At 41.0% G+C, this 24,691-nt stretch overlaps 1 protein-coding gene across 2 annotated transcripts in view; it reads left to right on the top strand.

Moving 5' to 3' along the window:
- The window catches only part of ets1 (v-ets avian erythroblastosis virus E26 oncogene homolog 1), a 96,424-nt gene that overhangs the window by 14,711 nt on the left and 57,022 nt on the right, over positions 1-24,691 (top strand). The window contains exon 1 of one of the 2 annotated variants that reach the window (XM_060846713.1): positions 22,640-23,077. The exons of the other annotated variant lie outside the window; for it this stretch is intronic. Within the exon in view, the coding sequence (XP_060702696.1) occupies positions 23,020-23,077 (58 nt within the window). The 5' untranslated portion in view covers positions 22,640-23,019. Of the gene's footprint in view, positions 1-22,639; positions 23,078-24,691 lie in introns of those variants that run through there. 2 annotated transcript variants of the gene reach the window in all.

Here is a 24,691-nt window from a genome sequence, read left to right as displayed (position 1 = left end):
AGATTGAAATTAGTGTCAAGAAAATTCCATTGAAGCTGGTTTCTTTATCATTCTACTCTAATTTTCTCAGATGATCATCTCATAACCTTAACATCTTTGTCCTCGTAATCTGGATGAGCAGAGGAGACCAAGTATTTGCCATAACTTGTTGTCCAAATTCACTACATTGGCTTTTGGATACTGAATAGTGTTTATTTTTAAACATAGGCAAGGTCATTAGTTAATGAGACAACACTCAATTAAAACTAAATAAGATGAATTGATACTTTGTCAAGGTCAAAACACCTGCCACAAACCACAAGTTGCTGTTTAAATGAAGTTAGTGAATATGTAGAACATTAGCTAACCAAAGCCTGAGCTCACGGTAGGCTTTCATAAAGAACATGCTAATTTCTTTTCATTTAACTGATTTTCAAATCAACCTGTTCAGAGATGTTATTACGTGCCTCTGGGCAGGCGGGATTTGAGGCCCAGCCCTCTTGGACCAGGGGAAGGGGCATTGTCACTGTGCCACAAGAGGTTTCATGTAAAGGATTTATGACTTTCAGAAGTTTCAAGTTCCTTCACAGCCAATCAATACTTTTTTGAAGTGCCGTGTTTTAATATAGAAAAACTCAATAGCTAATAGGACAAGACCTACAGCCATGAAATTAGATAATTGAGCACTTAACAAATTTCAAATGTGTAGATTGAGGTCAAGAAATTGGGTTAACCTCACTACTCTTTTTTAAAAGAGTGCCTTAGGATGTGACAAGTCAGGTTATAGGCTTTCATTTCATCCAAAAGGCTGCATTTCCAACAGCACAACCAATCCTCAATGCTGCACTAAAATCTTGGTCTAGTTTCTGTAGCCTTTCTAGACTGATACTTCAATCTATGCTTTTCTACGTTTACCTGATCCAAGGCTTCTGTTGTTTACACAAATAACTGAAGTAAAACTGAGAGGGACCCCAAATTATAATAATTCAACTTATCCTTTATGTAATGTCAATAAAACAAGATGATTGCAACTTTGCGTAGAAACTGCTTCAAGTTTCTGAAAATAATTTATCGTGACAGGATCGGTTTCAAAACCAACTTGTGAATAAAGCTTCTCACATCCCACTGATAAATACTTGAAACAAGCTTGACTAAATGCTGCCTTAGCTGGCGCATAAATCATTCTCAATCTCTGGATGTACATACATGGTAAGACATACCCGTTGACCCTTCAGAGCAGGCATACATTACCAGCATGTGCGTGAAAACCTCAGAAAACCATATTCACTGTTCAATGTGATTCTGCCATAGGAAATCATTAACTAAATAATCCAGACTGTGCTTACAGTTATAGCAGAAACCAATCTAAGATCATCAGTCATATGCTGATGGTGTGATGCATTTGCATGTGCCAGAAGCTACATATATAAGGACCCAGGACCTTGTTTTAAGTTAGCAAAAGGAATTTGTAGACCCGTTCAAAAGAAAGATCATGGAGACAGTCAATCTCTGCTGTATTCCCATGTTAACGTCAGGCGATTTAAGATCTACCTGCCTAGTCTGATCGTTAAGATTGACAGTTAACCATTTCTGCTGCATGTCATGCCATTGATGGCCTAACCATTCAGCACCTCTTCTCATTTTGAATAAGTTGGTGTCCCTTTACTCAAGATATTTCTTTGTGTTCTTGAGTGCAAGACAAAGAGCTTGAATTCTTGTTACCTCATCAACTTTATTGAGTTTTTTTGAAGATGTAATGATTAGGATTGGTAAGGGCAGAATGGTGAACATTATCTATATAGACTTCAGTAAGATATTTGACAAACTTCCTCATGGTAGACTGTTTAGAAAAATCTGATTACATGGAATACAGGGAGAACCCGCCATTTGGGTACAGAACTGGCTCGAAGATAGAAGACAGAAGTTGGTGGAGGGTTGCTTTTAAGACTGGAGGTCTGTGACTAGTTGTGTGCCACAAGGATCAGTGCTGGATCCACTACTTTTCATTATTTATATAAATGATTGGGATATGAACATAGAAAGTATGGTTAGTAAGTTTGCAGATGACAAAAAATTTGGAGTTGTAGTGGACAATGATGAAGGTTACCTCAGAGTACAGAGGAGCTTGATTAGATGGGCCAATGGGCTGAGGAGTGGCAGATGATACTCAATTTAGATAACTGTGAGGTGCTGCATTTTGGAGAGGCAAATAAGTGCATGACTTATACACTTAATGGTAAGATCCTGGGGAGTGTTGCTGAGCAAAGAGACTTTGGATTGCAGGTTTATAGTTCTTTGAAATTGGAGACCCATGTAGACAGAGTATTGAAGAAGGCATTTGATATACTTGCCTTTATTGGTCAGTGCATTGAGTATCGGAATTGGGAGGTCATGTTGCAGCTGAACAGGACATTGATTGGCTACTTTTGGAATATTGTGTGCAATTTTGCTCTCCCTCCTATAGGAAGGATGTTGTGAAACTTTAAAAGATTCAGTAAAGATTTACAAAGATGTTGTCAGGGTTGGAGGATTTGAGCTATAGGGAGAGGCTAAATAGACTGAGGCTATTTTCCCTGGAGTTTGGAAGTTGAGGGGTGACCTTATAGAGATTTATAAAATCATGAGGGAGCATGGATAGAGTAAATAGCTAAGGTTTTTTTTCCCTGGGGTGGGGAAGTGCAAAGCTAGAGGGCATTGATTTACGGTGAGAGGGGCAAGATTTAAATGGGACCTAAGGGGTAGCATTCTCACGAAGAGGATGGTGCCTGTCTAGAATGAGCTGCCAGAAGAAGTGGTGGAGGCTGGTACAATTACAACATTTAAAAGTCATCTGGGTGGGTATATGAATAGGAAGGATTTAGAGGGATACGGACTGGGTGCTGGCAAATGGGACAAGATTAAGATAGGAAATCTGATCAGCATGGATGAGTTGGACCGAAGCATCTGTTTTGATGCTGTACATCTCTATGATTCTGTATTATCATGGAAATATATCGAAAGATTGATACATTTACAAAATGAATTTGTTCCTCAATGGGCAACTCAAAGAAATTGCCAAAGGTTTAAAATTTTAAAAATTCTATTGTAGCAAATAAACTAAAAGTACTCAGCACTATTGTTTAGACAATTTAGATTCAATAGTAAAAAAACCTTCTAAATCCTATAGTGTGACCAAAATTGACATGTTTTTATTTTACTTTGTCTCCAGTGACAGACTATTCTCATGGAACCAGTCTGACGTGATTCCTACTTCAGAAGGCTTGCTTTCCTTCTTTTCCTTTTATAATTATATCATTTCTAACACCCAGACTGACTTTTACAGTGCACATTACCATGGCAATTTGTCCTGCTAGCCAAAGTTAGGCAAATATTCCAGTCTTGTTTAATTTCTTGCAATGTCAGTCTGCTTAATCTGAAACTGGACTGGCATCTGCACTCTTACATGGAAAAGTGTAACCATATGATTCGCTTGTGTCTCAGTATTTTCTCTCAGATTTGTGAGTTTCAACAAACTGATCCTGTAGTGGTTCCCTCTGGATCCCCCCCCCAACAACCCCTCAATCTAAGCCTATTTCCATGCTATTGTAAATCACACAAGCCTTATATCTGTGTGAAAATATTATTTAGCAACTTTTGAACTCACAATCCCACTCTATATTGAAATTAAATGAACAGTTTAAAGATTCTGTGGAGAGGGTTGTATGGTAAGGTTTTTTAAATCCCTTTTGGAAATTCAGAGCAGAAGGGAAGCGGCTAGGGCAGCTGCATGCTCCTTTTTTTGATTAGATTACTTACAGTGTGGAAACAGGCCCTTCGGCCCAACAAGTCCACACCGACCCGCCGAAGCGCAACCCACCCATACCCCTACATTTACCCCTTACCTAACACTATGGGCAATTTAGCATGGCCAATTCACCTGACCCGCACATCTTTGGACTGTGGGAGGAAACCGGAGCACCCGGAGGAAACCCACGCAGACACAGGGAGAACGTGCAAACTCCACACAGTCAGTCGCCTGAGGCGGGAATTGAACCCGGGTCTCTGGTGCTGTGAGGCAGCAGTGCTAACCACTGTGCCACCGTGCCTCCTCTTGCAGGATGTGGGAGGTAAGGGTCACCACTAGTGTCCCTGCTGACGTCACCTGTGGGAAGTGTACCCAACTCCAGCTCCTTACAGAGTGCCTTAGGCAACTGGAGCTTGAGCTGGCTAGAGAGGAGTTATGGGGAGGTTGTCACAGCTAAGTTACTGGATAAAGATAGGTAACTGTCAGAAGAGGGAAAGGGAATAGGCAGTTAATGCAGGGATCCCTGTGGCCTTTCCCCTTAATAATAAGTGTACTGCTTTGGATACTGTTGGGGGGGAGGGGATGACCTAGCAGGAGAAAGCCTCAGCGGCCAGGTCTTTGGCACTGACCCTGACTCTATGGCTGAGAAGGGAATGGGGGGAGAACAGTGAGTGATAGTGATAGGACATTCAATGGTGAGAGGAACAGAGAAGAGATTCTGTGGTAGCGAATGAGACTCCCAGATGGTATGTTGCCTGCCAGGTTCCAGGGTCAGGGATGTCTTGGATCGAGTTGACAGGATTCCTAAAGGGAAGGATGAGCAGCCAGAAGTCATGGTAAACTCGGTAGGAATGACATAGCTAGGAAAAGGGATGAGGACCTGAAAAGTGAATATGGGGAGTTAGGTTGGAAGCTAAAAGACAGGACGAGCAGAGTAGTAATCTCAGGATTGCTACCAGTGCCACCGGCTAGTGAGGTGAGGAACAGAGAGCGAGTGAAGCTGAACAGGTGGCTGCAGGGCTGGTGTAGCAGGGAGGGCTTCAGATATGTGAATCATTGTGATACCTTCTGGGGAAGGTGGGACGTGTATAAGATGGATGGGCAACACCTGAACTGGAGGGACACTAATATTCTGGGTGGGAGTTTTGCTAGAGCTCTTCAGGAGGGTTTAAACTAGTTGACAGGGGATTGCAACTAGATTTACGGAGCAGAGGATGGGTAGCTGGTGAACAGGCAGATACAGCATGCAGAGATTCTGTGAGGAAGGATAGATAGTTGATAGGGCAAAGTTGCAGTCAGTGTGTCTAGTTTAATGCAAGAAGTGTCAGGAATAAGGGTGATGAACTTAGGGCCTGGATCAGAACTTGGAGCTATGATGTTATGACCTTTACAGAGACTTGGATATCACAGGGGCAGGAATGGATGTTCTGGGGTTTAGATATATTCAAAAGGAATAGGGAAGGAGGTAAAAGAGGTGGGGAGCGACATTGCTAATTAGGCATAGTATCACAGCTGCAGAAGGGAGGTCATTGAATAGGATTTGTCTATTGAGTTACAGATGGTTGAATTCAGAAACAAGAATGGAACAGTCACATTATTGGGAATTTTGTATAGACCCCCCCCCCCCCACTCCAGTAGTAACAGAGATGTGGAGGAGCAAATTGGGAGACAGATTTTGAAAAGGTGCAGAAGTATCAGGATTGTTGTCATGGGTAACTTCAACTTCCTTAATATTAATTGGAACTTCCTTAATGCAAATAGTTTAAACTATTTGCATTAAGGAACAGATTTTGACAGGTGTGTCCAGGAAGGATTCCTGACTCAAATGGAGATAGGCCAACTAGAGGGGAGACCATATTGGATTTGGTGCTTGGCAACAAACCAGGTCAGGTGTCCGATCTCTTGGTGGGAGCGCATTTCAGTGATAGTGATCACAACTCTCTGACCTTTACTATAGTCATGGAGAAGGATAGGAACAGATTGTACGGGAAAGTATTTAATTGGGGGAAGGGGAATTACAATGCTATTAGGCAGGAACTGTAGAGCATAAATTGGAAACAGATATTCTCAGGAAAATGCATGATAGAAATGTGGAGGTTGTCTAGGGAGCACTTGTAGTGAGTGCTCCCACTGAGACATGGAAGGGATGGTAGAGTGAAAGAAACTTGGGTAACAAGAGATGTGGATCATCCAGTGAAGAGGAAGAAGGAAGCTTACTTAACATTGAGGAAGCAAGGAGCAGTCAGGGCTCTAGAGGGTTACAAAGTAGCCAGGAAGGAACTGAAAAATTGACTTAGGAGAGCTGGAAGGGTCCATGAAAAAGCATTGTTGGATAGGATTAAGGAAAACCCTAAGGCATTCTACACTTATGTAAGGAACAAGAGGATGGCCAGAATGAGGGCAGGACCAATCAGGGATAGTGGATAGAGATAGTGGAGGGAACTTGTACCTGGAATCGGTGGAGGTAGGGGAGGGCTTAATGAATAATTTCCTTCAGTATTCACTACTGAGAGAAACCCTGTTGTTTCTGAGGATAGGTTGATGTTAAGAAGGAGCATGTGCTGAAAACTTTGAAAAACATGAGTTTCAATAAGTCCCCTGGGCCAGATGGGATATACACTAGGTTACTATAAGAAGCAAGGGAAGACATTGTTGAGCCTTGCGGTGATCTTTTCATCTTCACTGTCCACTGGAGTAGTGCTAGATGATTGGAGGGTGGTGAATGTTATTTCCCTGTTCGAGAAAGGGAATAGAAATAACCCCGAGAAATAGCGTCTTATATGGTAGTGGACAAATTATTGGAAATAATTCTGAGACACAGGATTTATGATTATTAGGAAAAGTACAGGTTGATTAGAGATAGGGCAGGTCATGCCTCAAAGGCTTTAGTGTGTTGTTTGACGATGTAACAGAACACATTGATGAACGTAGAACAATGTTTAGAGTGTACATGGATTTTATCAAGGCATCTGACAAGGTTCCCATTGGTCAGCTAATTCAGTAAGTAAGGAGGCATAGGATACAGGAAAATGTGGCTGTCTAGTTACATAATTAGCTCGCTCATAGAAGACAAAGGATGGTAGTAGACGGAAAGTATTCAGCTTGGAGCTCGGAGACCCAGGGTGTTCTGTGGAGACCTGTTCTAGGACCTGTGTTCTTTGTGGTTTTAATGAATGACTTGGATGAGGAGTGGAAGGGTGGGTAAACAAGTTTGCTGATGACACAAGGTGGAGTTGTGGATAATGTGAAGAGCTGTTGTAATTTGCATCGGGACATTGACAGGGTGCAGAACTGGGCTGAGAAGTGGCAGATGCAGTTCAACCTGAAAAAGTGTGAAGTGATTCATTTTGGAAGGTTGAATTTAAATAAAGAATACAGGGATAAAGGCAGGATTCTTGGCAGTGTGGAGGAACAGAGAGATCTTGGGGTCCACATCCATCAATCCCTCAAAGTTGCCACCCAAGTTGATAAGGATGTTAAGAAGGCATATGGTGTGTTGGCTTTTGATAACAGGGGGATTGAGTTTTAGAGCCATGAGGTTATGCTGCAGCTCTATAAAATCCTGGTCTGACCACACTTGGAATACTGTGTTCAGTTCTAGTCACCACATTATAGGAAGGATGTGGAAGCTTTATAGAGGGTACAGAGGAGATTTACCAGGATGCTGCCTGAACTGGAGGGCATGTCTTATGAAGAACAGTTGAGGGAGGTAGGGCTTTTCTCATTTGAGTGAAGGAGGATGAGTGGTGACTTGATAGAGATATACAAGATGTTGGAAGGCATAGATAGTGTGGATAGCCAGAGACTTTTTCCCAGGGCGGAAATGGCCATCATGAAGAGTCATAATTTTAAGGTGATTGGAGGAAGGTTTAGGGGAGATGTCAAAGGTGGTGGGTGCGTGGAATGCACTTCCAGCAGTGATAGTAGAATCAGATACACTAAGGACATTTAAGAGACGTTTCGATAGGCAGATGGATGATAGTAAAATGAAGGGTATGTTGGTTAGTATGATCTTAGAGTAGGATAAAAGGTTGGCATAACATCGAAGGTTGAAGGGCCTGTACTGTGCTATACTCTTCTATGTTCTTGTTCTATGTTCTAGAATCATTTTCAATTATTTTCAAAATCTGACATTCTGACTACCTTCCAAGGCCTTTGAGGACTAAATGTCTCATAATCCACACAAATGCTCTGGTAATTGTTTACAACACCTTTTTCCAAACAAGACAATCTGTCCCTCACCTTTAATGTTTTACATCAAACACTTGACCCCTACATTCCTTCATTTTACCTTAATTTAAAGGCACATGTCTGAAACACAGTGTTCTTATAAACCCTTAGAACTATAACAGACCATAAAGCAATACACAGGACTTGACCTACAGCCAGTAATGAGTTTTCTGGCTCAAGATTTGTTTTTCTACCTCTACTCTTTATGAACACTATTGATCTGCATACTTAGGGTGATACAAATGTGAGATGTGTTTTATTTTCTAGTCTGCAGTTGGTACTTGTACAATGCCAATTTATGACTTTTAAATACCTCAATGGAATTAACTTAAAGTTGTTTGTTTCCTGTAGATATTTTTAACCAACCCATTCAGACAAGTTATGACATATGCAAGGCCTGGTGGCATCTGTGAAGAGTGAAACAGAGTTAACGTTTCAGGTCTGGTATGACTTTTCTTCAGAAGAATTAAACTCAAATGATAACTGTGTTGCTCTCTGCACAGATGTTCCCAAACCTGCTGAGTTTCTCCAACATTTTCCAATTTTATTTCAGATTTCCACCATTTACTTTTATTTATGTTATATGGAGCAGATGATATTTGAACCTGGGCCTTTTGCTTGAGGTGGAGATACTACCAATGTGGCAGAAGAACCTCATTATCCCCTGTGTACTGAAGTCAAGGATTTCTTTGAAGTTATTTTCTCTGAAGCAACTTTGCCAAAAACAAGGCAAAAACCTTGCTGATGTACAGAAATAGGGTTTCCAATGCACTTATGGCAACTTTATTATGACAGAAAAGAAAAGAAAATCCCCAGCCCTGCTCCTTTATCATATCAGTGTGCCGGGTGCCATTGATTAGCTCGGTGTTGCTTTTTCTTAAAACGTGGTTGCACTTGTTTCTCATCTCCACAAGGCCAACATGAAGCTTACTCATGTTGTTACACAATATTCATGCTAGAAGATGAATCAGTGTTTCCTATGAATTGATGATCACTGCTTAGGGCTTGTGCTCGCTCTCTCTTGATAATCCAATCAATACCTGGGAGATATTTCCCAAATTTTACGATTCCAGACAAGATACCTCAAATTGTTAAGTTCAATAAAAAGTGGATCTGGTTCCCCTTTTTGGGTGTTCACCCACCCAATGGTTGTGTCCCACAGGGTTAGTTTTAAAATAGTGTCTTCCCTGTAGATACCTTTCTCACACATCCAAATGAACTAAAGTTTTAAAAGGACCCAATTTGACCAGGCTTTCTTGAATTAACAGAAAAAGTGTATTTATCAGCTATTATTATTTGGAAGAAAAAATGGTCACATGACACATACACACATTTTAGAAATAAAAGGTGAATTCGAAAAGGTGCAGTTTAATAAAGTGATCAGTTTTTGAATTATCCATGAAGAATATTTTAGCCATCTCAGTGGACGCTACTGGTGATGTTGCAATTGATAATTGAACAGATGATTTTAAATCTCTTGGTTTTGTAGGTTGATTGAAACTCTTTCATCCAGATTCCTTTCAACCCTGCTAACTGCCAGCACTCAGAGTGACTGTCTGTGTCATTCTCCCCTGCACATGCTCCAGTTTCCTGCCACAGTCCAAAGATTGCAGGTTAGGTAGATTAGCAATGGAAAATACAGTATTGCAAGGATAGGATATGTGGGGTGAGTCTGGGTGGGATGCTGTTTGGAGGTTCGGTGTGGACTTGATGGGCTGAATGACCTGTTTTCACACTGTAGGAAATCTCTGATTCTGTACGATTCTGTAATTTTTCCTTTTCTTTTACCTGCAGTGCAAGACTGTTTAAATGCCTGTCCTCAGAGCTATGAGCCTCATGACCCTAGTCCATACACAATGATGCCAGGGGACACACTGGCGTTATAGCCAGTTTTAATATCTTTTAAAAAATATTTTTGGAGGGCCAAAACTCTCAAATTGTGCAAGAGGTGAATTTCAATTGAGAGGATTTTCTGATTGAAGTAAAATATAAGCATATCAATTTTGCTCACATTATAAGATTAACAAGATTTTCTTTTGATTGAACTTTCGCTGACTCTCTACAGTTGTGACATTCCCTGCATGCCACACTGGAATTTGCCAGATAGTGATTAAATGTACATTTGCAGTCAGTTTTGGACTGCACTGGATGTTTTTTTAAAAAAAACTTTTCAGTGCAAATTTAACAATATCCTTGATACTTTGGATCCATTATTACAAGATTATACACCCTAAGATATTGTTTGCTATTTTGTCCACTGCTGGGCATTGTGCCATACATATATTGGGTGACCTGTGTGTTATGCTGTCAGTATATTGTGGTGTCTGTATACTTGTGATGTCTGTTTATAGTGCTGTAGTTTAATAAAGTTTTTAGTGGATTTATCCTGTAACTTGTCCTCACTGGTATGAAGCCAAGGTTCTGTGACCTGTGTGTTATGCTGTCAGTATATTGTGATGTCTGTATATAGTGCTGTAGTTTAATAAAGTTTTTAGTGGATTTATCCTGTAACTTGTCCTCACTGGCATGAAGTCAAGGCCCATTCAATGTGGTTAGTCTAAAAGGTTGTGAATTAAGTGTGGATTTGCTTTTGAGAGAAGTCAATTTTGCGCAATTATATATATTTATTTTTAATGCACATCAACCTGGTATTGCTAGTGAAAGGCAGCAAGCAGTGCAGACCAAACCAAGTTTTGCACTGGTTAGCAAGCTCACTCAGTAACCACAGAATGGCTGGTATGGGAAATGGAAAGATATTAAATTAGTGTAGTCAAGAGATAGTCTTCAGAGGTTAGAGCTAAATACACTGTTGAGACAAAGTAGCTTTATCCAAATCTTACTAACGTTTATATGTTGAGACTTTAAGTGGTTGGATCACTCATTAATTTGGTCATGTCAACTTTAACGAGGTGATAGTTTTCAATGCATTGCTCTTTGCAAAACTAAATAAAACTAATGCGGTAGATTAGTCTGAACTATAACTTCCCATTGCAACACTGTCACACATTGCCTCAGAGCTAAGTTTATGATTGCTAAATTCATATTAGAAACCAATAGAACTGCAAAATGTTTTAATGGCTGATACAAGACTCCAAACACTGAAAAATCTAGACACTGACCACCCTCTGTGTGAAAAAATTGCCCCTTTGGACCTGTATATCTCTTCCCTCTCACTTTAAACCGATGTCATTTTGTTTTAGATTCTAATGTGTTGGGAAAAGCTGTTGATAATCTACTTTATCTGCTATTTGAATATCGAGTCACTCACTAAGTAGCAATGGTTAGTTTTGATGTAAACTCTACCTGGATTATTGTTTGCTTGGCATGAACGACTGATATATTTCATAAGTCACTCTTACTTTGAGTTTCTCTCTATTAATTACATGATAGCACATTAATGAAAACAGTCAACAGCTATTGAAATCACTGTTCGATGTTAAGGGGATTTATTTCTGATACCTGTAAATCAACAGAATATATTGAAATTAAGTCCAAGTTTAACTACAGATAATGAATATTTATTTCCTTTGCAATATCATGAGCAGAAATAAATATTATAGTCCAAGTGTAGCTGCTGTGCTAAGTCACTGAGTGCGATTGTCTGAACTTCTATTCTCCTAACATTGAGTGGATGAGGGGTATTTTCTTATTACTCTGACAGTCTTGACAGCAACTTAACACATCATAGCTTTCTCTCCCACTGAGATTGCAAAAAAAGTTTAATAAATTTAATCAGTGCCATAGAGTTTACACATAGTTCTAGATATGTTAATTCTTTTTCTTATGAATATTTGTAAATATCTGACAAGAGTTAAGCAATTAAAGGAAGTGACTCTTGATGTGATGTAAGCATTTCTGATGTCCTGGGGTTATAATCACCATACCTGTAGATTTTAAAGCCTTTTTAAAAAGGCTGATCATATAATCCAATTATAATGTCAGGCCTGATAGTGTTTAATGCCAAGTATGAATGCCTGAAACGGAAAATGTTTCACCCCTCTGTATTAACCTTTCCTCGATGGACATAGGAAAGAGGGAATGAACACTTCCAGTGCCATTTTCCTTTTAAAGATATATGCTGTGCCCCTCCGGTCTGCTAAACTGGACAGCAGAGATACAGGCAGGAGGCTGGAAGAACACAGTAAGCCAGGCAGCACCAAGAGGTGAAGAAGTCTATGTTTCAGGCTTGTCCACCTTGGATTCTAGCATCCGTAGTTTTTTTTATCTCTAGCCTAGAAACAGGGGCTTTTCAAAACTAACAATGCATGATGACAACACCTCAATCACAGAAACAATTTCAATTGGTTCTCATTCACATTTTCCAGCAATGGGTTAGAATGATTCTGATGGTGTCTGATGTTTTCCCAGGTGACTACTCTTGGTATTTGTGGTACTTTCCATCTCTACCAACATATGGTATTGGGTAAGGGTTATTTGAAGTCATTGACTGCTACCAGTTCTCTTTTGTTTTTGCTTTGTCTTGGGTCCTGGCTTTACACCTGGCAATGCTAACATGTCCCTGGTGTATTCTTTCTGATATATCTTCTCAAAGTTTTACTGAGAGAATGGCTCTTCAGTCATATATTAATAAATTGTCTATATTCATGAAGTGTGATCAGTGCTCAAAGTATACGTTCTCAGATAACTGGCTTGATGCTTGGTCTGGCTAACCCTCAAGACAATATTGGTGGATGCAGTAGAATCATATTCTTGGTCACTCTTTGAATTAGAAAACCTAGAGCGTGGAAACAGGCCCTTCGGTCCACACCGACCTTCTGAAGAGTATCCCACCCAGACCCATTGCCTCACATTTGTCCCTGACTCAAGCACCTAACCTATACATTATGGGCAATTTGGCACAGCCAATTCACCTGACCTGCCCATCTTTGGATTGTGGGAGGAAACCGGAGCACCCAGAGGAAACTCACGCAGACACAGGGAGAACGCACAAAATCCACGCAGATAGTCAACTAAGGCTGGAATCGAACCTGGGTCCCTGGCGCTGTGAGGCAGCAGTGCTTACCACTGAGCCGCTGTGCCGCCCCACTTGTTCTTGCTGAATTTGATTGAGCCTCCCTTGGTTGTTCACCACTGTTTCTTCTGACTCATATGTAACATTCATTTTATGCCATTGTAGATAATCTCAATGATTCTTTCTTCTCTTGGTCTCCGCCATGAGTCTAGGAACCCCAATGAAACCATCCATTGGTTGTTACTTGACTAGTTGGTTGACAACAATTTGTTTCTGGACCAGTTGTTATTTTGGAACCAGTGGGATGCTTTCTGCCTCCTTACGGATGTCGAGATACAAACATCAATGCTGACTAAACAGTGAGGTGTGTACAGTGAAAGATGTAAGCATTTTCTTATGCTCCCTGCATTGCCATGCAACTTATGGCATTGCTATGCTCTTGACCGTTATTCCATCTATGCAACATAATGTCATCCTTTTGGTTGTATCTGGTTTTTCAGGCAAGGTGTTTGGTCTGATAGGATAATCATCTTGGCAATGGCATTAAGCTTAAATTCAATAGAATGCCCACTGGCTGAAATAATTTCTATGAAGACACAGGGAGAATGTGCAAACTCCACACAGACAGTCAACTGAAGCTGGAATCGAACCTCGAAGATGTTTTCACCATATTGAGCTATTTGCATTGTAACATTCTTATTTTCTAAATCTTTATAATTCTTCTAATTCTGCACTTGGTGTTTAATTTTGAGGAAACACTGTATCATAAGAGCTGTCATCTCCACAGAGTCCAGTTTTGTGTTTTGTATGGAAATATTGTGTGGAAATGTGAATTCTTTTTCAATGTTTTCTTCAACTTTTCCTCGTGGAGCCTATCATTGCTCTCTGAACAGCTTCCTTCACTGTATTTTTGAAATGAGGCTGATTCTTCTCTCTTTCTTCTTAGTCCACGTTTCTCTCTCAGTACTTGTTACCAGCTTCTGAATGAAGTTTTACCTTTGAAGTGCTTGTGTTTGCTGTTTCCGTACCTGTCTTTCTTTCTCAAGAATCATAATGCTTCTTCATAATGACTGATTGCCTATGATTTCTTAATGCAGTGATGCTCCTGAAGTGACAGCCTCATGATTGAATTCATTTTCTGCCCTTGTGAGTCGTCTGATTTTTTTCCCCTCATAGACAGGCAACCTGCTGTTGCAACCATTTACCTAGCTGACCACTCCTAGCACCCTGTAGAATTTGTCACCTTTATCAGTGTGTGGTACTGAATAAATGTTTGAGGGTGTTCACCACCAACAGTTCTCCTTTTATGTTTGCTTCATCTCACGCCTATCTAATGACTGGTGATAGAGGATGCACCACCAGTATTTGTAGAAGAGACAATCTTCTTTGATTACAAGGCAGTTTATTGCACGATAGTAATAAGGACAACCATATTTGATTAGCTATAATGAATAGGGTTCTACAGATCTGTTAGAGATTCATCTATACCATCTGAAACCTAAAATAGACCTCCTTGTTTCCACTCAGAAACTGTAAGGGACATTAACAGATGGGTGAAAAATGATGGAAGATGTTATCAACAATTCTATTATATAGAAACTTACTCAAAACTGTTCCACTAGGTCCACTCAGCTCTTGATTCTTATTACAATCTTGGTCCAAACATGGACAAAACAGCTGAACCTGAAGGGAGTTGAGAGTGCCTGTCCTTGATGTCAAGGTAGTATTTGACAGAGCGTGGTATCAAGAAGCCCTAACAAAACTGGATTCAATGAAAATCAAGGAGAAGTATCTCTACTGGATGGAGTCATATCTTGTACAATTGAAGATTTGTGACTAATGGAGATCAATCAACCCAGCCCCAGGACTTCAGGCATTCCTCAGGATTGTTTCCATGGCCTAACAATCTTACAGGGCTTTCTCAATGACCTTTCATTCATTATTAGGTCACAAATGGGGATGTTCAATGATGATTGCCCAATGCTCAGCGCCATCTGCGACTCCTCAGATTCTGAAGTAGTTGATGTCCTATTTTCAGCACAACCTGAGTAGTACCAAAGTTGAAGTTGTCAAGTAACGTTTATGCCTCATAATTCCCAGGCAATGACCATCTTCATTCACAGTTAAAATAACCATCTCTCCTTGACATCTAGTGGCATCACCTTTGTTGCTTACCCTACGATCAGTATCATGGGAGTTATCTTTTACCAGAAACTGAACTGAACAAACTATATAAATACAGTGGCCACTTTCAACATTCACTCTTTCCAACATTGATACATTGTGTAAGCAGAGTGTACCATCTTCAAAATGCAATTCACCAAGGCTCCTTCAGCAGCACCTTTGAATGCCACAACTTTTAGTACTTGGAAGAATATTTTGATCAATGTTTATAAAAGAAAATTATTATGTTATATGAATCTGCATTAAGGAATATGTTACTTTCCAATGTGTCAGCTTTAAACACAAATTGGGCAGAGTAGATCTCGTTCTGGCAGGAAGTACTTCCCTGACACTGAAAGCATGGGTTAGTAATGGAGTGAATCTCTCCTTAGTGTACCCTATCATGTGTGCCCAACCCTATTTTGCAACTGTCATGTAACAAGTCAGTATGATTCTTTCTTCCATTATTTAGATCATTACCAATTAGTTCTGTTTCGGGTGAAGTTTTTCTCTATGAGCCAAGGAGTTGAAAGAAGACAGTGGAAAACTTATTTCACACCAAATTCTCACAGTCAGAAGATGATCTAGAGTTTAATGTCAATAATTTCTTGAACTCTAGTCCGAAGATAAGAAGTTCAGCAACAACTGTTCTGCTGCATTGAATCTGCCAGGATTGATTTTGACGACAGGCAACAGTTCTCAGCCAATCATGTCCAGAAGCTAATTTTGTTCTGTGGTCATTGTAATGGAATAAAAGCCATGCTTTTGACACTCAATGCTGACCACACCCCCATTGATGAGTACAATACTGAGGAGCCTCAGTTGTCATAAAAATCTAAAATTCTAAAGGTTAAACTCAAAAGTCACTAAGGTTCAAATGAGCACCTTCTGTGCAACCTTGCTCTAGGACTTCAATGTGCAATGTCAACAATCCCTCCCCCCACTCTCATGGAGTCCTGCTTCAGGACTCTGTATTCTCGGGACTACTGTCATTTGGACAAGGTGTTGGAGTAGACTGTAGTGAAATTACGATGAATTCAATGGGCACAACTTAAAGCTGGGTATTGGTGAAGTGGTCAACCAATCTTGCTGGCTCAAGAGGAAATCCAGTGGAAGGATACCATTAATATCCTGAAGTTCTGGAATGTAAAATTGGATAAATCAGTCAAATGACTGCTCATCATGTGACTGCTTCAGCCAGTCAGAGCAGAATTAGACCACACTAACCACAGAATCACAGGGAAGCCATCATTTCACAAAGAGATCGTTCTGTGAAATGATATTCAAATAGTCCAACTATAGCTAAACCCGTGAAAACATTAAAAGTGGTGTTGATTGGAGGCATAATAAAGTTATGTTGAGTGGTGCAATGTGAAAAGTGCTAAAACTGGGAGATTCTGCCATCAAATTTTCTAACCATTCTAAAGTACAAAGGAACATGTTGGATTTGGCAATGACTGCCTCCCCCATAATCAAAGGAGCTCTACTTCTGTGGTTCAAGGCAGCATAAACAGAAACCTTTCTCACCTTCTCTGGTCCAATCCTGTGGGAAAGTGGAGTACTGAATAGAAGGTTATGCCATAAAGATTTCATTTGCAGTACACAATGCAGTTAAAGATTACTGCATCCTTCCAGAGCTAGCATCCAATTATTGTATAAGGTCAGGCCATTCGCACAAATTGAAGAACAAAGACATGATTTGCATATTTACTGCATCAGTGTGTTTTCATTTGTTATTTTTTAACGTTAAATATGTTTGTAGGCAAATCAGATGATAAAGGGGCCTTATCTGCTTAACTCAAGTCTGTGGGTGGCTCTTGATGGGATTAATTACAATTTTAAGGTTTGAAACTGACATTTCAAATGGCCACTTAATTTTTATTTAAAGATGTTTTTCCAAATAACTTGTTCAGTGATTTTATTATAGACTTGAACTTGAGTCACATGGCTCAGAGGGAGGGACACCAACACTGACCCATTATCTCAACCTCACTCCTCACCTGAGGTATGGTGACTTCAGGTTAAACCAGCACCCATTGTCTCTTTCTAATGAGAGATAGAGAGGGAGCAGCCCTATGGTCCCCTGGGACAATGGCAAGCTGAAAACCAATGCTTGGAAGCTGAGGATGTGTCTTTTTATTTAGGTAGATATAAAGGATTCCATAGCATTACGCAGAACAGAGCAGGGTTTCTCTTAATGAAGACCACCAAATTTGATACACTGTTTTGTGCGTTTTGGGCTATTAGCCTCAAAAATAATGATTGTACTTCAAAATTCAAATAATGTTTGTAATTTTGGACTGTTCTGAGAGCTCAGTTACTTGTATCTAGATCCAACTCCTACTGATTTGGAGATATCAGTGAGCTTCTGCAAGCTTTGTGGTTTGAGATGTATCTGCTTTATTGGCAGTGTCACTATCCTGTACAGTCCACATAGATTTTTGACCAAGTTGTGGCACCACCTGGCAGCTGATTACTGTCTGCTGCGAGTGCAAATATTGCAATGCTTGTTGCCATTTCTGTTTCTGAAATGCATCTATTTCCCAAAATACCTTGAACCTTTCTCTTCTAGGAAGTGGTTTGTATTATACCAGCGGCTCCATAGAGAAAAAAAACCTACAGTTGTATAACACATCACAGAATGATTTAAAGAATTTTATGTAAATGAAGTACCTCAGAAGTACATTCATTGCTGCAATATAGAAACCACGGCAGCCAATTTTCACACTCCCAGACCGAGCAATGTGATTAATAATAAGCCGGTATTTTAAATGCTGTTGGTTGATGGATAAACAGGACACCAAAGTGGAATTACCTCTCCTTCTTCAAACAATGTCTTAGGATTTCCTGCACCCATCTGAAAAGGAAAATAAGCCCTTGGTTGAACATTGAATCCAAGAGCTGCTATTTGTTCTGCCAAACAACTGGTGGGGAGCTTGAACTTGTAAATCTTGTGACTTGCATCAAATTGGAAGGTAAGACATACAAAGTGGCAATGACCAGTGGGAAACTAGAAGATTGGAAAAACTTTAAAGGTCAACAGAAAGCCACAAAAATAAACTCTAGGGAAAAGTAAGATAGATTATGAGAGTGAACTAGCTCAGAATACAAAGACAGATAGCAAAGGTTTCTACAAATATATAAAATGAAGAAGAGTGGCAAAGGTAAAGATTGGTCCTTTAGAGGATGAGAAGGGGGATTTAACAATGGGAAATGAGGAAATGGCCAAGGCATTGAAAGGGTATTTTGTATCGGTTTCACGCTGGAGGATACAAATAACAGGCCAGTAATTGGCAAGGAGATTAAGGTAGGTGAGGGCCTAGAAATGATCATTACCACAAAAGAGGCAGTGTTGGCAAGCTAATGGAGCTAAAGGTAGACAAGCCTCCTGGCCCTGATGGAGTGTATCCTAGGGTACTAAAAGAGATGGCAGGAGAAACAGCAAATGCGCTTATTGTAATTTTCCAAAATTCACTGAACTCTGGGGCAGTTTCAGCAGATTGGAAAACAGCAAATGCGATGCTACTGTTTAAAGAAGGAGGTGGCAAAAGACGGGGAATTTTAGGTGTGTTGACTTAACCTTTGTAGTGGGGAAAATGTTTGAATCTGTAATCAAGTGAGATATCTAGATAGAAATTCGAGTAAAAAGTGAGGTCTGCAGATGCTGGAGATCAGAGCTGAAAATGTGTTGCTGGTTAAAGCATAGCAGGCCAGGCAGCATCCTAGGAACAGGAAATTCGACGTTTCGGGACAGAGATGTTGCCTGGCCTGCTGTGCTTTAACCAGCAACACATTTTCAGATCTAGATAGAAATTGTCCCTTTGGGCAGATACAGCATGGATTCATGAAGGGCAGGTCATGTTTAATTAGAATTCTACAAAAACATTACGAACATGATGGACAACAGGGACACAGTGGATGTGGTATATCTACATTTCCAAAAGACATTCGACAAAGTGCCACACAAAAGGCTGCTGCTTAAAATAAAGGTGCATGGCATTACGGGCAATGTATTAGCACAGATAGAAGATTGGTTGACTAATAGGAAGTAAACAGTGGGGATACATAAATGCTTTTCTGTTTAGTGATCAGTGACTAATGGTGTGCCTCAGTGATCAGTGTTGAGAGTACAATTATTCACAATTTGCATAGATGATTTGGAGTTGGGGACTACGTGTAGTGTGTCAAAGTTTGCAGATGACACTAAGGCGAATGGTAGAGCAAAGTGGGCAGAGAGCTCTGAAAGTTTACAATGGGATATACATAATTAAGTGACTGGGCAAAGGTCTGGCAGATGGAGGATAATGTTAGTAAATATGAAGTCATTCATTTTGGTAGGAATAACAGTAAATATTATTATTACTTGAATGTAAAAATTGCAGCATGCTGCTGTGCAGAGACACCTTGTATATGAATCACAGAAGATTGGTCAGGAATTGGTACAGGTAATTAAAAAGGCAAATGGCATGTTGTCCTTCATTGCTAAAGAGATTGAGTTTAAAAGCAGGGAGATTATGTTACAGCTGTGCATGGTGGTGGTGAGGCCACACCTGGAGTACTGGGCACAGTTTTGATTTCCTTATTTGAGAAAGGATATACTGGCACTGGAGGGGATGCAGAGGAGGTTCACTGCACTGGGATTATATTCATTGGAATTTAGAAAAATGAGGGGGTATCTTATAGAAACATGAAATTATGAAAGGAATCGATAAGATAGAAGTGGAGAGGATGTTTCTATTGTAGGGTAAGAGAAGAGGGAATAGCCTCAAAATTAGGGGGAGCAGATTTAGGACTGAATTGATTGGGAACTTCTTCATCTAAAGGGTTGTAAATCTGTGGAATTCCATTCCCAGTGAAGTCGTTGTGGCTTCCTCATTGAATGTTTTTAAAGCTAAGATAGATAATTTTTTTGAACAGTAAAGGAATTAAGGGTTATGTTGAAAGGGCGGGTAAGTGGAGTTGAGACTATGAAAAGATCAGCTGTAATCTTATTGAATGGCAGAGTGGGCTTGAAGGGTTAGATAGCCCACTCCTGCTCCTGGTTCTTATATTCTTATGTTCTTCGTGTTGCAAAGACTGCTACTGTCACTGAGTCATGACTGTCACCTCAACCATCCAATCTAAACCAACAGCACACAGCAAGCATTTTTGGGTGTACAAGTGCAAGTTTTTACTCATTTTCCAAAACAATACTGAGAGGCATGATTAGCTGCTATTAGCCCTTGTTATATATCTCACAAAGCATATTGTACATATTGTATACAGCATGTTATGCACATTGGCCAATTGGTTTTAAACCACATGAAGTGGGAACTTCCCGGATTGAATATTAATCTACTCTGTGCTCGCTGATTCAACTCTAGGTAGTTACTGAGGCGCACTGGGCTAGGGACAGAAAATCACTCAGGGTGACCTCTCCTGAATGTTCTTTTATGATCTCTGCAGGAATGTCCCTGTGATTGGGCTGTTTTCCTGAGAATGTATTCCCAGTGGGAGAGGCATCCTACAGCGCACAAATGCAAAATGTTCCTAATAAGCTCTGAGCTAACCCCAAACAAACCACAAATCAAATCTAGGACTTCCTGCTCTGTATCACACATTCCCAAAACTAACATATCCTACCAATTAAAATGAAAAAAAAAGCAACTTTAATATCGGAAAACATTCCAAGGTACTCTACAGCAGTGAAATTAGACACATATTTGACACCAATCCAAAGGAGTCATTGCAATCCAAAAACCTGGCCAGAAGCAGCTACAACAGCTCCTGGACCTCAGTCATCTACAAACAGCTCTCATCAACTGTATATTCTAGTTGCAGCAGTTGCCTGACAGGTTGGAGGGTAGTCTAGAAACTGCATGACTAAGCAATATGCACACGTGAAACTAACCATGAGCAAAGTATTAAAGGTAAATTATTAAGTAAAATAACCAGTTCTCATTCCCCTGGTGAGTTAGTTGGTAAGTCAATGAGCAAAATCTAGAAAATGCTGTTAATACTCAACAGAACTGACAATTCTTTTAGAATCCCTACAATGTGGAAACAGGCCTTTTGGCCCAACAAATCCACACCAACCCTCAGAAGAGTAGCCCACCCAGACTCATTCCCCTACCCTATATATTCATTCCTGACCACTATGGGCAATTTATCTAACTTGCACAGCTTTGGATTGTGGGCTGAAACCCACACAAACACAGGGAGAATGTGTAAACTCCATACAGACAGACTCCCGAGGCTGGAATCAAACCCGGGTCCCTAGCACTGTGAGGCAGTAGTGCTAACAACTGAACCACCGCGTTGTCACATGTGGAGAGAAAAACAAAGATATTATTTCACATTGTGACTTCTCTTTATCACTCTGAAACATTAACTCTATTTCTCTTTGAACAAATTCTCCCAGACCTGCTTGTGTTTCTCCAGGATTTTCTTTCATTTCAGATTTTCAGCATTTTGCTTGCGGATTAGTTGCAATGGATTCAGATTGACACTGAATCTATATATGTGCTGTTGCTGACTGGGCTGGCCTCAAGTCAACCGTTACCATTAACACCAATACCACTGAGCGTTTGGGTACCAGGCAAACCAAGCTGCAATTCCTGATAATCCCCAATGAAAACCTCACAAATTGGGTGCTGAATGAAGATAGCATTGGGACCAGTTGTGATGCCACCTCAAGGCAAATAGTAAGGTAAAAGTCAAGTCACCCTAGACTGACCAGACCATAAAGCTTCTCTCTCATTCAAGAGGCAACTGGTGGTGGTTTAACCTGAGGGTCAGCACATCACAGGGAAACAGAGAGGTTGAGAAGGACCCTCAGCCAGTGCAAGACCTGAACCTACTTTAGTGATGTTGCTCTGTTTGCAAGCCAGCTGAGCTAAACCAACTCTTAAGGTAAGGGAGATAGTAATGGAACATCTCTTTCTAGGTTCACGTAGAATTCGCAGCCTTCTGGGCAAAGTCGAAAATGGCACTCAACCCTTGGGAAACCTGGAGCAGTTCCAACCTCTAAGAAATACAGAGACAGAGATGTCATTGTGAGGGCTTCTCCCAACCTCTGGAGGGTGAACTGTCCAGGATAAGGAGATAAGCTGGGAACTGATGTCAGAGGGCAAAACCAGAACTGGAAAGAGCTACCAGTGACTGGAAAACTGGGGTACAAGGTACAAGAGCACAAGGTGGACAACCGTGTGAGAATAGCCAGGTTTCCAAAGATAGAGGCTGAAGTGGGAGTAGTGCAGGAATAAGCATGTGTGCAGATGTGTGGTGTTTATAGAATACCGATAGCAGAATGGTGAGTTTTCTGTTTAACGTTCTGTTTGTGAGCTGCAGCCTCCCAGCTGTGGGGCTACAGCTGGGAAGAGGTCCCAGATTGCAGTTTTTTCAAACATATTTCAATGTAAACACATGAGTCTCAAGGTCTGGGAGGTTGTGGGAAGAGAGGAAGCGGCGATTGTAATCTGTTAAAACGTACACTTCCCCAGAAGAGAGACGGAGAGAGAAAAGAGTAAAAAAAAGAAACAATCTAGCGTCACATCCGCCTGCTGCAGTCCAGAAAGGGGGAGATTTAATTATCAGACAGGGATTGAAGAGCGTCCTCACTGCATGAGATCCTGACAAGTAAAAAAAAAGTGTAGTGTGTGAGAGACTGGGAGCTGCTGTGTGAGAGCTGGGGGAGGCTGAACTGGCGTGTAACCCACCCCAACAGCAGCAACAAAACAGAGACGCCCTGAATCAGTGAGTAACTGAACGTGGCTCAGTGAGATTTCACTCAGCCCCACACAGATACCAGAGACAGATACCTCCAGAACAAGCAAGACGCCTCAGAGTTTCTGCTCCTCAGTTTTACCCAGTTGTGTTGGACTCTCCACTGCTGCTGTGAGCCGGGGAGACGATGAAGGGAGCTGGCGACCAGCCGACTTTGACCATCATTAAAACCGAGAAAACTGACGGTGAGTTTCAGCACGGATTTCGCCTCCTTTCTCCGAGCACCTTTCTCACCCCCAGCGTGTGTGTGTGTGTGTGTGTGTGAGAGAGAGGATTTGTGAATGGCACACAACCTGAGAGCTGTCACTCGGTGAGCGCCTCTTCCTCTGTTTGGGATGTTGGCTTCAGTGTAACTTTTCAAACTGGTGAATGCAGCCTGGCTTGTCATTTCCAGCTTGTTTGCTTTTCTGTTTGAATATATCGATTATGTTAACATTCTGCAGCGTGTTTATGTTTTGTTTGTGTGGGCGGTGAGCTTTGTTGTGTGTGAATTTGCAGTTGGTAATGAGTTGGAAGTTGTCCCGACCTGAACGCTGCCTGCTGGTCCAGGTACCGCGAAGCCTATACTTTATTGAGACTGACAGCGCCTAACTCTCTGAATTGGGGGTGATCGGAGACCGATTCTCCCCCGTTTTCAGCAGGGTTTAGAGTAACAGTTTTGTAACGCTCCGGCTGTTAGTGCTTTCACTGCTATCTGGCTGAACTCCGGCCCTAGGTATTGCATGTTTATTGAACTGTAGCTGTAGATGTAACTCTGGGATACGATATACTTCACTGAACTGAGAGTACACTGCTCTTAATCATTAATCTCATTTTGGCTTTCTCTGATTTGCTCCTGTGTATGTTTGGAGTGGGGGGTGTGGGGGTTTCGGGTGGGGAGGAGTGGGTGTGGAATGGTATCGGTTTATCTTAAAGTCAGCAGCACACCGAGAGATTTTGGGTGGGGCTCCTGTAATCTTCCTGACGAGGTGGATCTCATCTTGCCAGCGGTTTCTGTCTGGCCATCATGGACCAACCTCCAGAGTAAATTCCGGGGATTTGATAGTAAAATTCCAGGCTCTCATATAAACTAGGCAAAACCCCACAAGGAGCCACGCTGACAGAAATGAGTTGACGCCAAAGGCTGCTTTGATTAATGTGTTCATCCATTTCTTAGTTCAGCGACAGCGATACAGCTGCATACTGGGTGATAACGCTCAGTCAGGACTTGAACTGAAGTAACAAAGTGCATTTGTATAACGCCGAGAACACGCTGTCGAAATGTCTTCTGTTTTTGAGAATTGTAACTCACTGTCGGAACAGGCTTTTTGGACAATGATTCTCAGCTGAGGAACACAGACAGTCAAATGTTGTGATGTTCCAAGCAGTTTTTTAAAAAAATTATTTGAGAGGGCTGTGGCTCCTATATCAGAACTCAATTCCATTCAGAACTGGCGCAGTTTTCGTGTATGACTTGCGAACTTCTGATTTTATCCATTTTAAGAAAAAGCCGTCCAATTAACAAGATTTCCAGGAACTCTTTCTCTCCACTCTGGCTGTGTTTTACAGTCTGCCCACCGCTTTGTGGGAGTAGACGTGTTTAGCTTAGTGTTGTAAAACATGCACAGCGTCTTCTTTCTCTGAATCTGGTGTTTTAGTAAAACACCAACCCCAGGCCACAGCCATCAGCCGAATTTTGGAGCGGGTTCAGAATTTCTGGGGAGAGTGAGATTAATTTGGACTCCAGTGACAGCTACAGACTTAATTTAGACAAAAAAAAACAATAGTTTACATGAACATTTAAGGTCCAGGCACCAAGG

The sequence above is a fragment of the Hemiscyllium ocellatum genome, chromosome 29 (genome assembly GCF_020745735.1).
Source record: "Hemiscyllium ocellatum isolate sHemOce1 chromosome 29, sHemOce1.pat.X.cur, whole genome shotgun sequence".
Lineage (NCBI taxonomy): Eukaryota > Metazoa > Chordata > Chondrichthyes > Orectolobiformes > Hemiscylliidae > Hemiscyllium > Hemiscyllium ocellatum.
Note: the sequence above shows the minus strand (reverse complement) of the source record. Positions and strands in the feature narration are given on the sequence as shown.